The 12,705-nt window shown below is 31.9% G+C and overlaps 1 protein-coding gene across 1 annotated transcript; it reads left to right on the forward strand.

Moving 5' to 3' along the window:
• Positions 1-37: 37 nt before the first annotated feature.
• LOC129216051 (uncharacterized) lies at positions 38-11,643 on the forward strand. The gene is made up of 3 exons (XM_054850196.1): positions 38-1,148; positions 1,787-1,913; positions 10,318-11,643. The coding sequence occupies exons 1-3, from the start codon at positions 1,095-1,097 to the stop codon at positions 10,737-10,739; spliced, it is 603 nt and encodes a 200-aa protein (XP_054706171.1). The 5' UTR covers positions 38-1,094; the 3' UTR covers positions 10,740-11,643.
• Positions 11,644-12,705: the final 1,062 nt, after the last annotated feature.

The raw sequence follows: 12,705 nt of genomic DNA on the forward strand, positions 1-12,705 counted from the left end.
GTTTAGAACAAACATAATTCATATAAGCGGCAGCCATTGTAGTTGTTTCAAAATAAAGCTAATCAAAGTACTAGAGTGCTTACTTGCTATATGCTGAATCAGTTCACTGTTGAAAAAACTTGAAGCAATCTGCTGTGGGCAGGTAAAAAGCAGTAACTGCAAATTTTTCATGTTTGCATTTTTGTCATCTGTTGTTTAGCTTTATTGTACAAGCTTGCTTATTTGGTTGCTGCTGAAAAAAAGGCCCGAAAAAAACGCCTAATTCCGAAATTCCTCTTTTGTTAGTATTGAATCCATCACGCATTTCTTCAAATATCTCGAAAACTCATTTCTGCAGACACTGCCGTTTACCTCCCCACAGCAGTAATGCTCTTTGAAATAAAAGGAAATCTTGCACTGAATGAAATCATGGGGAAAACAACCTATCTGTAATTAAGTTGTTAAATATCCAAGATCTTTATGCCATTGATTTTGAATTGCTTGCTAATACTGAACTTCAGTAATTATCAATTGATGCCACATTGTGTGTGTGTGTTTTTTTTTTTTTTTAATTGTAACTCATGCATTAAAATATTAAAATTAGTACCACTTAAGTAATTCCTGAGTAACACCTGAGATAGTTTTCTTCTAACTTGCAAAGAAAATGCTTTTAAATGTTTTTTTCCCTCCAAAATACCCAGTTGTAGGGCATACCCAGGGCTTGAGAAAATGCCCGAAAAATATTATTTTACCTGCCAACTTGTGTTCAGCCAACTCTCATCAGTAGCTGCTACTCCTCTTTAAAAATTTAATTTTGGCCCTTGTAAATGTTAATATAATTTTTATTTTAGATCATTTTGTTTTTAAATCACAATTTATATTAATGTTTAAAAGCATTGTAAACTTAATCACTAATTGGATTTTTTTATATTTTACCTAATTTTATTTTTGTAGTCACATAATGGCATCATCATTATAAGCTTACCTTTCCTATATTTTTTTTTTCAAATAGCAATTTAAAAACATTATTCCAACATTTAGATTTCATCTGTTAGCAAATACATTTTTGTACAAGTTTTTTTGTTTTCAGGTGTAAAAGTAATTCATCTTCTGGCATGACCTGGTGTACTCCTAATTTGCAAATGCATAGTGTAAATACTCCTGCATCTGTAAGTTCAGAACTTAATGTAAAATGTTTTTCCTTTTATTTTATTTCTATTTTATTTATTTTGGCTGAACTAAGCACATATCACGCGTTTAATTCATACATTTGTTATAAATTAGTAGGTGACCAAAATCTTGTTGAAAGCAACAAAAAATAATCTGTAGTTTTGGATTGTAAATATATATTTTTATTTATTTATTTTTATTATTATTATTTTTTTTTTATTATTTTTTTTTATTTTTTTGCTGTTCTCTATTGTGATTTTCTTTCATATAATTATGCTTCTAATCACAATTTCTAAACTATAAAACGGTTTGATAAGAAATTAGAGATCATTCATTTTTTTTACAAATATCTAAAACCTAATTTTCATACTTTCAAAAAACTGAAGTTTCAATGGCTGTTTTTCTTTATTATAGCTGTTTATCTTAATATTTGTGATAACTTATGTACAGTATATGTGTTATAATGGTTTTATCAATAATATAAAAGTTTTGTTACTGTCTAGATTTTGGATTAAAAAATATATAGCTTACTTTTTAGCAAATGCATATTATGAAAAAATAATTAGAAAACATCATGAGTTAATCAAAGCTTAACAAAAAAAAAATAATAATAAATAATCTTTACTTTTGTTTTTAGGATGTTCTTTCCTCAAGTCCTATTTCACAGCGAAATTGTAGTGACTGTTGCAATGTGTTACCAGTTAATTGTCTTGATTTTTCACCAATAGCTGCACCTAAGGATCGTCCAAGTATTTCAAAATCAGGTATATCTTCCAGGTTATAAGATATTAATGAAATATACTCCAAATTCTTAAAATAAATGTAAAATGTTGTACTAAAACATACTGTTTGCGAACTATTTTGCATTTTAATCTCAAGTTTTCATCAACGGATTTAAAAGGAACAATTAAAGGGATAGCATGCTGATTAAGCTAATTATTTTTTAGACTGCCTTCAATTTATTGAAAACTCCAGATAAAAGTGGGACTTTAAAATGTCCTATCTGGGGACTGCTGAAGCTTAAACTCTAGATTTATATCGCTTCAAAGAAACTGTAGGATATCTTAGTGTTATTTTTGGGATTATTTGTCTTAGTGTTGCTCTGAGTCGACGGATGTGTACATTTTTTTCAAAATAACTATTACACTTGATCCTTTTAATTATATTACGATAATTATAAGCAATAAACTTGCTCAATAAATGGAGTCCTCACTTGCCAAATTGATTAACACCATAAAACAAAAAGTAGAGGAAAGTAAAGAAGATTGTTATCCATAGGAGTAAATAAGACCTTGCGTTATATTTTCTGTCATCACGTGGTCAGAAATGTACTGTACCAAAAATTTGATATAAATTCACATACTAAGCATTGATTAAGCACTATTAAAGCACAAATGATGTTTTTTTTTGTAGAAAGTGGAGTTAATCGATTTGGCAACTCAAGCATCCAAATATCACTAGGACTCGACTGATGCATGGGCACCGATGGTTCAACAATTTAGCCATCGGCATCGGCGGCTGATGCTAACTTGCGGGAAACATCGGCCCATCGGCCTTAAAAAATATCGAAAAGCCGATTTAATTGGCCGATGTTTTTGAAAAAAAAAGGACCTTTGCTGTTTTACTTTTTAATACAAAGCAAATGGAGTTGTTGTTTTCATATAAAATTATTTACTTAAATTTCAGTATGAATTTCTATTTTTAGTCATCCTTAGAAGAGTATTTAATACTACATTCAGGTACCAAACAAGTTAATTATTGCGTTCTTTCTTGCAGCAGGATGTACGTATGTATCTGTCATAAGTCATAACTCAAAAATGATAATCTGTAGAAGGTTAAAGTTTCGTATGTGGGGTCTGCGGACGTTCCAATTGTGCACTTCCCTTTTTGTTTTCGATCGGGTGTTCTGAAAAGCGTGTTTACTCATTTTTTGTGGCTATTAATTACTTATTTCAATGCAAAACTAATATAGCGTCTCGGACTGACGATCATTTGGTGATATATTGCCGAATTGGAGACCATGGAAACAAATATGAGATGGCGAAACCGATTTTTTTGTCATTTTATTAGATTCCCGTTGAACCAACGGCAATTTTTAATTTTTCGATATTTGTAATATGAATCACAGTAATGCAGTCTTTTCTGTATCACTTCGGCGGAGTTACAAGTTTGGGGCCCTCGAAATACATTTTGGGGATCACAGAAGTTGTAAAACATTAATCATTCGCATTTTTGTAACTCCTTCAGTGTCCCTATGGTTATGGGCCTCTCGTGCAATTGCAACATTTGCTATATTTTAAATCCGCCATTGCACGTCAAAACAAACTCGGGTGCAAGTTTTGAAAGGGTTTTCTGCTCAATTTTTATGATTATTTTAAACTCTATTTTTACGAATATTTTTTGAATTTCCGAGAACACTTGCGTGCCCCTCCTCCCTCCCTCAATTTCTGAAATTAAACTCTAGTTGTACTTCTGAGTTGTTTAAAACTAACACCATTCATAAAATTGGAGATTTTTTTTTTTTTTTTTTCAAACTTTATCTATTGTTTAGAAAGAATTTAGGGCATTAATGTAAGAAATTGATTAAAGACGTTTTGAATGGTGACATAATTCGGAAATCAAAGGGACTTTTGAATTTTTTTTTTTTTTTTCGGAACTACTGAAGTAGATTTAGAAACTCTTCTGAGGCGTTGGTGGTAGCTGTTCTGTACTAAAAAAATGAGGCAGAGGTTGGGGCCGAAGTGTGATTTACTCCAAAATCAGAGGGTGACCCCCCTAACCCTACCTCGTCATTTCAAGCCTTTCTTAAATATTTAGGGATTATTTATTTTGGTCAAGAAATGTCATTTTGCGTATTTCTCATACTTGTTTCACCTATATTTCGTAAATTGCCATCTTTTTTGCATCATTAATAGCGGTTGATTTTTTTCTGTTGTAACTATTTTTATGTATTTATATAAAATCAATGAATAAGTTATTTTCGTTTTTCATAGAAAAGTTTCAAGGATTTTCTATTATGCAATTTCTCAAATTTCAGAAAATTATTGTTAAATTGAAAAATTTAATTTGAACTTGTTTGTAAAGCTTCATAAAAGATTAAACAATCAAATTGTTCAGTACAATGTGTGCAAACATCAGATCAAGTAGTATATGTATTCAGTTATTAACTTGGTGTAAATATTGAGTTTGTTTATTGTACCTGCGTTTTAAGAACCTTGCTCTTTTCATGGCTATTTTTTTTTCGCAAAATGTATGTCACTGTTGTAGCGGGTCATTCCACAGTGACTAACGTAACATTCGCAACTGATTTTCAAACTCTTTTTACTTGCACCGAGAGTAAAAATAAATGTGTTTTGCTTTAATATGCAGATTTAAAATGTAAAAGGTGACTATTTTTCATTTCTACCGAGAATTTGAAGCAAAATAAGCGCTGGCAGGTGCTTTTTTACCGAAAAAGTCATCTTGACTAACGTAACATTTTTGCAACCCTGAGAAACGATGCTTATGTTACGAGGCAAATTTTTCTGAAACTTACGCAGGCATTTAAAATTGGCCGATATGTTTGGAAGAGGTAAACAATCTATTTTTTTTAAATGTACTACATATTTATTACAGATGAATCTTTTTTGGCCTTTAATGGTACTTTTACGAAAAACTGTGTGTGACTAACGTGACTAATGTAACCATCGAATAACAAGCGAAGAATGTATATTAAAAATTTTTTTTAAATTAATCTCTTGCTCTTATATTACTTTTGCACTTTTTAGGAACCTTCTTTGTGTTGCATTATGGTTCTTTCCTTACGTTTTTTCTATATTAGCGTAATAAATTGAATGGAAGGAGTCAGTTCAATTAACTCAATTTGAATGTGCAGAAAAAAAAATTAACAAATAAAAAAAAATGCTTTTACAAACTGAATAACATCATTTTGGGGTAATTAAATCTAAATATCTCTTTTTTAAAAAAATTAACTTTAAGCAAGTTGATAGTTTCACCGAATTCTAGTATTCTGCCGATATACTAGTTATCGTCATAAGAAACTCCGTAGTATTTTTCAATGGCATATTATTTTTTAAGGTTTACTGATTCATCAAACAAATAGTGTTGTGCATCCTTTTGAATTAAAATGTAATATTGAAAAAAAAAAGAAATCGAACGTTTTTGCAGAATGCATTTTAATTCCAGATATCACCGCAAATGTTTGAATTTCTAAATGATCATTCTTGCATTTTCTGAAACATATGGCAGCAGCGTTTATTGTCACTGTATCATGTAACACCTTCAAATGTTTTCCAACAAGCAGCCTTTACTTCATTTTAATAATAGGTGGAGATGTATTTTCTAAAAAATAGAGATGTTCTCCTTTGTTAAGACTGTATTTTTATTATCTTAATTCTTAAGCTTGGATTCTTGTGTTGAATGCACATTCAGCAGAGTACTCATTTTGCTTTACTCCCCTTTCTTCTTTTTTAATTATTCTTTAAATTGGAAGTATCTTTTTAAAGACCTTTAAAAAAGTATTTTTCTAAGTAAACAGAAGGTCTACAATTTAATATTACTGGTATTTTTCACCCTTTATATTTTTAATCAATATAGAATGCCTGCATATTCAAAATTGTTCATGAAAATGTACCAGGGACCACGTTAAGCATTCGCCAATGCGCCAAATACGATAAAATCGTAAAATCGGCAAACAAAATTCGAATTTGGCGAATTTATCGGCAAACAGAAAGTTTCTTAAAATATACACAGAGGAAAAAAAATCCCACTTCAGAAGTCAATCTAGATAAAAATTAAGTTCGTTTATAAAATTTGGACCCCTAAAAACGGACCCGTCACAAAATTCCGACCCCTATAAACTAACCTTTCACAATACTCCCAGACTAGCAATCACTGAAAGTTGTTTTATCCTCGGAACACTCCGGGCAGATTGAGGTGCGCGCACACGCGTTAGCATCGGATCGGAGCGTTACCGTCCATCGGATCGGAGGAAGGATGACGTTTGTCTCTCGCCTCTTTGCGTCACTGTACTTGCGCCTCTCGCTGATTGGATATCGAGTGCGCAGCGTGGCTACTGAGTAGAAAGTGATGGCGGATGCCTAGTTGAATGGCGCGTTTGTTTCATTTTGTTCGATGTCTGAAACATCGGAGTAAGATAGGAATGCAGTCTTTACTTCGTTAAAAGCTTTTATTTCTATCTCAAATTTATTGAAGAATGATAAATATCACTTGAAGTTGTTTTTAGCCATTTTTTCCTCTGAAAAATTACATATCATTTGGAAAAACTACTTAATTTGCATTTTTTTTCTCACCAAAAACGGACAAAAATTCCTGGATATACCCTTGCCCTTATCCTCAAAAAATTGTCAAAAATTAAGTTATACTTCACTTTCTGATTAAATATTTCTAAAAACAAAAATACATTTAAAATGAGTAAAAGTTAGTCTTTGACTAAAACTTTTAAAATTTGGCTAACACTTTAAAAATTTGGCAAATTTACTGGCGAACGATTCGAAATCCTTAGCGCGATCCCTGTGTACATTAAATTAAATAAGTTTCAAATATTAGCAGTCATTTTTAAAATGTTACTTTAGTCACATGCAAACTGTTACGTTAGTCACAGCTCAAATGTTACGTTAGTCACACTAATTTTTTTATATCTACTGATACTAAAATAAATATTTTGCGCTTTTTAAGTAGATATGATACAGATGTAAGAAAATTCCAAGTGTTGTTTGGTTCAATCATCTGGTTTAGTTTTTAAGCAAAAAATAGTGCATTTCCGTGACTAACGTAACTCAAATATTTTCAGTGAAATAACCAAACTAATTAAAATACTTATCTTATAATGTATGCAAAAAGAACAGTCAATTTTATTGGGCCAACATCTAATCATTTAGAATAAATATAGTACTTTTAAAAATTTGCAAAAATCTTTACATTACACAAAAAAACGTAGACACATGTTTTTTGCACATGCTAAGCCTTTTCTACTACCTCGCACGTTTATATCCATAAGAAAAACACCGAATAAAATTCTTGCAAACTGTTACTGGATTTATGTACTAGGAAGTATGATGAATGAAATGATAGGCCACAATTAAGGCTTTGTGAAAAAAAAAATTTCTGAGGTTGAGGTTGACATTTCTATGGAATGACCCTAGCTTTTATGAAAAATGCTAACTTTTCTATTCATAAATTTTAAATAAGTATAAAAATATTACTATTTTGATTTAATATTGTAAATTCTCTGTTACCTTTTTTGTTTAATTTGATGACTAAAAAATGTCCACGTGCAATCTTTCCACTTTAATTGCGTAATTTGTTGACGGTTTCATAGTTCTATTCTTAATATTTTTTTTTTTTTTTGAATGATTCAACAACGTAATTTAATTTTTTTTAATTATGTTGAGTGTACTTAAATCCATACATTATTACAACATTACTGAAATCTTAGTTATATGCTCAATTTAAAAAAAAATCAATTGGTTATTAAACAGTCTTTTTGTTTTTCTTCCTTCTTTTTTTGGCTATTGTTCTTTCTCTTTCATCATACAGCAGTCAAAAAAGGAGAAGCATAACTACACCCTATACAGATTGTACGTAGTACGATGCAAAAGTTCGGGGACAAGCTGTATAAAATCTTACACAGAATAGTTCACATTACCGAAGCACATCCACCTTCAAAAAGTCGCCTTAAGGGACTATGTACTTCTGCCAGTGTTCATATAACTTTTGAAAACACTCTTGGAAGCCATTTTTTGCTACCTTCTATGATGCAGTTTCATCTTCTCCTGATGGAAAAAAGCGGCGTCTATGCAAATGTTTTTTTTTTTTTTTGCTGTGAGCAGGTAAAAGTCACACGGAGTTAAGTCCGACGAAACGTTATGTTACTTGTTTGTCATATCAGAGTATTGACCAATCGAACCGTGCATCCTCAACATTAAAGTCGCCTTCTTCCCCACGATGAAGTTAAAGCAGCAGCGCAAGAAGCCTTACAAGAATTTGCGAAAAATGTCTTCCAGGAGTGCTTCTAAAAGCTATACGAACGTTGGCAGAAGTGCATAATCGTTCAAGGTGACTATTTTGTGGATAGATAATGCTTCGATAATGTGAACTATTCAGGGTAAGGTTTTATACAACTTGACCTTGAACTTTTAGATCATACTACGTACGTATGAGTTTTCAATTTACTATTTCATAACGTTTTTGAGTGACGCAAGTTTACGCGCATGAAGACATCACAAGAGAATTTGCGATAATTAACTGAGGAGGCGTTCAAAATGGATATTTGGTTATCTATATGTTCTTAGGTACATATGTATGTACAGATGTGCCGAAAAAACTTGTGTAGTATAAATTTGGTGATAGTAAAATAGAAATTTAGGTCGAAATCTGATTTTACTTTTGTGATTACAATTCTTTATTCGTAGAAAGGAAGTAAAGTGAAATGAATCAATGATCCCTGACAATCTTATCAATTTATTTCTATTTGATTTTTTTTTTTTTCTTTTACCATTGGCAATCGGCCATTTGGAGGAAAACAATCGGCCATCTTTGAACAATCGGCCAATCGGCCAAAAAATGCCGTTGGTCGAGCCCTAAATATCACACAAGTTATAAAATGCAGTGTATAATTAGCAGGGCCTGATTAACGCACGGTCCGGCGGGTCAGTGGACCTGGGCACCACAAATTTAGGGGCACTAAAATAACCTAAATTAACTTAATTCCTTCCTTTTCAGCTTTGAAAAGAATCAAAAATCGTTTGAGAAGCTGCGTTTCTCAGGACAATTTACAGGCGTTTTTCTTATCGACCATTGAAAATTCTGTGACACCAAAATTAGATTTTGATGATGTGATCGACACATTTGCCTCTGTTAAAGCCAGAAAGAAGCCTTTTTAAAGTTTAATGTCAGAATTAGTTTTTTTTTTTGCTATTTTTGCAGTTTTAAATTGTTTTTTAATTCATTTTCACCTTGAGGTAAGGCAATTTTAACTATGATTAGTATGGGGACAGTCAAGTGTTTGGTATTCAAATCCCAGGTTTTTGTAGTAATGTGTAGGTTTCTAGTGCATTAGGTTTCTAGTACGAAACATTAACTTTGAAATTGTGCTGATTTTCTCATTGGGGGGCACAAATTTTTTTCTCAGGACCTGGGCACTAGTTTGTTTTGATCGGGCCCTGATAATTAGGCCCCTTGATTCAGCACCACTGATTGTCCGTGAACTGGAAAGTCATGGATTTCGACTATTATCGAAAATAATCATGAAAAAATTATGATTTTCAACAAAAAATGCTCAAAAATCATGGAATCTGACAAATGGTCATGGTTTGTGAGAACATGCCTATTTATTGAATTGTAAGCATTAGTGTATTTACATCAAATTTTAATCAAATATGTGAAATATAAAATAAGAAATAGTGTCAAATAACACATTGCAGATTACTGCAGGCACCTGTTTCGAGGTTACAAGGAACACCTTTTTCTATGCAAAAAAAATGAGCTTATGGATGAAAAGACATCTGATAGAACCTTTTGTATTGTTGGCTTTTGTCGTATGTCTTTCCATTAATATGCTCATTTCTTCTGCATTGAAAACGGGGTTTCTTGTAACGACAAAACAGGTGTCTGCAGTAATCTACAATTTGCTATTTAACGTGTTATTTCTTACTTTACTTTTTATGCACAAAGGTATTTATTTAATTTATTTGAAACATAGTTTTAAAAGTCTATTATCCGCTAGTCAATCAACAATCAGAAACATGTATTTTCGCAGTAAAAGGCTAATACCAATGACTTTTTTTTCGAAAAATTGTAAATTTAAACTCGGTTGTTTTTGTTTTATTTATTTATTGTGCTTTCTTCATCATGCATACACTTGTTTTTTATTGTTGTTAAATTCTGTTGTGAAAAAATACAACAATTTTCCTGTACTGTATATATTTTCACTGTTTGAGGAAAGTATTATGCATCACTACAGCTAAGTTTTTGATGAAGGACAATTTTTATCTCATTCGTTCCTTATTTTAGCCTTTATGCAGTTTATCCACAATTTTTATTATCCATGGCACTTGTACCATCCAATTCCGCAGATAATCGGGAGTTTACTGTACTTAAAATTCCCCTCACTAATTTTGCCATTCAACAATACTAATTTCGTTACAGGTCTCCGAATGAGAGCTTTCAGCGAGCGGATTGATGAAGAAAGTAACTCTTCATCTGATAAATCTTCCTTCCATTCAGTTTCTCCCCCACCAGAACCGATGAGCTTCAATGCAGAATCACAAGAATCTATAGCATTTCCTTCCTACAATTCCAAGGAGCTAGACACCGGGTATGCGACAGGCAGCATTAGCTCCTCACAGAATGTAATGACATCAGTGGGGAATGGAGGAACCCTATCGAGAATAACTCCAGTAACGGAGCTCATGGAAGATTGCGGCATTTCGAGGTCTGACATGTCGATGGACAGTGTCGCCATTTGTTCTGAGCCTGTGAAACAAATTGATACAGTTTCAAGCAATCTTATCTCCTGGCCTTGGTTTCCAACAAAATGCTCAACTCCGACAAAAACGTACAACTTTTAATAAATTTTCACGAGTTTAGATTTACTCTTTTTTATGATTGACTTTATTGGTGATATGCTACATGAGCCAAATAAATGAACACTGCCTAATTTTTATGGAATATTTGCTCAAATCAAACACGATCTAGTTTTGTGAAGTCTTTTTTTGTATGTTGAGTCTTAATTTTAGTGTTGTGTGTACATGTTCTATTTTTAAATGCATTTTTAAGTTATATCTTCGTAAATATTCAAATAAAAATATTTTTTCATTTTATAAAAAAATTGTTGATTATTTTCAGCTATTGTTTGGTTTTTCATTATGTGTAGAATAAAGACTTATGATTTATTTGATTAAAATCACATGATGTTTCAAATTTAAGTGTAACATGTTGGTTAAAATCTTGTGCATCTGTTAATTTGTATGTTTATAATTCCTTTTTATTGTAAATACAGCTCCTTGATGCTCTAAAAAATTTAAATAATCAATGTAAAACTATTTTGATAATTGCAACACTGCCATTTGTAATCATGCTTTTAAAAAGCTGAAATGTATAGAACACAGTTTGATCTACCTCAAATATGAGTCCAATTATATATTTTTATACGAGTTTTTTTTATTTATCTAATAAATCTATGCCTGCAGAAGACTTTAAACTTTTATTCATTTTTCAGTGTTGACATTAATATTTGTAAATGTAATTTTAATAAATGTGTCTGATACAATTTCTTCAAATATTTATAGTTTTTTGTTTCGCACTTTTGCCTCATCGCATAGAACTTTATTTCAAAATTTTTATTCTTGTTGCAGTATGCACATGAATTGACCCTGTTTCACTTATCACTTGAGACTTAGTCTTTGTTTGAGGCTACTTCCCCCCCCCCCCCCTTCCAGCCAATTGTTGAAACCACTGTCAGTTCGTTAGAAAAAAAATGGTGACCTAAAACGTGGCCATTGTACCTCAACGGGTTCAGGTATTTGAACATAATTTGATAACTTTATCAAGCTCTTTATTTTCTTGAATGCCTTAATTTAAATTTTGAAAATTTCTGAGTTTGATGGGAAGTAAAAAACTTCCAAAAATATAGTGAGAAAGATGTTATGTAATTAGAAAATCAGGACTGAGCATATGATTGCAAATTTATGAATATCTGTTAAATATTTCTATAATAAAAAATGATCAGATCCTATGTTTGTAAGCATGCTCTTTCAGAAAGAAATGCTTTTAAAATTTTGGAAATGACCCCATTGTAAATATCTTATGTATATATGTAGGGGCCTAGACTGGGGCTCCATAACAACGGACTGCCTTGAGAAAGCTGGAAAAGCCAGCGCCACACGGGAATCAACATATTCCATGAGTCTTCGCGGCGAGCGAAGAATAGCAAAGAGAACCAGAATGAATGAATAGGTGCCAAGGACACCCATATAGGGGGCAAGGGAGGGCTCTAGCCCCCCTTACGAATTAGAACTTTCTTGCTTTTAGTACTTTTTTCTTTACAAAAATGTTAAAATATTTCTTCTCCAGCCATTAATGAATAAGTTATTAAAAATGTCAAATTTTAATGACTCTAATCTGTCTTGAAATTGATTTTCTTGGGGAAAATATTATGCTAAACTATGGTTAAAATATCTGAGCCCCCCCCCCCTTACAATTTTGCATATGAGCGCCCATGATAGACGCATGGGAAAGCCGCCCGAATAGTTTTACTATGAAATGTCCTAATATCAATTAAAATGTTCTTATGAGTACTAATTGGAATCATTCGTTGAGTGACAGTCTTTTTGCGTCAAAATCAGAACCCGTCAGATCTTATAATAGTAAAAGGAATGTTTTTAAGTATGAATATATTTGAAATTTGAGCAAAAGTCTGCTACTAATTTCATTACACCTGTAATTTAGGGGAAGGGGAAGACTATCATCGACATTTGCATGAAGATATATGTAAGTATCTGTACTTAGGGGGTAAAGGGCACTACTATGTCCATT

Source organism: Uloborus diversus, chromosome 2 (assembly GCF_026930045.1).
Source record: "Uloborus diversus isolate 005 chromosome 2, Udiv.v.3.1, whole genome shotgun sequence".
Taxonomy (NCBI): domain Eukaryota; kingdom Metazoa; phylum Arthropoda; class Arachnida; order Araneae; family Uloboridae; genus Uloborus; species Uloborus diversus.

Excerpts from the sequence above, each read along its gene's own strand:
- LOC129216051 (XM_054850196.1), top strand. The coding sequence starts at position 1,095 with ATGACCTGGTGTACTCCTAATTTGCAAATGCATAGTGTAAATACTCCT. Across the intron at positions 1,149-1,786 it reads GTGTAAATACTCCTGCATCT|GATGTTCTTTCCTCAAGTCC; the intron begins GTAAGTTCAGAA and ends TTTTGTTTTTAG. Across the intron at positions 1,914-10,317 it reads TCCAAGTATTTCAAAATCAG|GTCTCCGAATGAGAGCTTTC; the intron begins GTATATCTTCCA and ends ATTTCGTTACAG.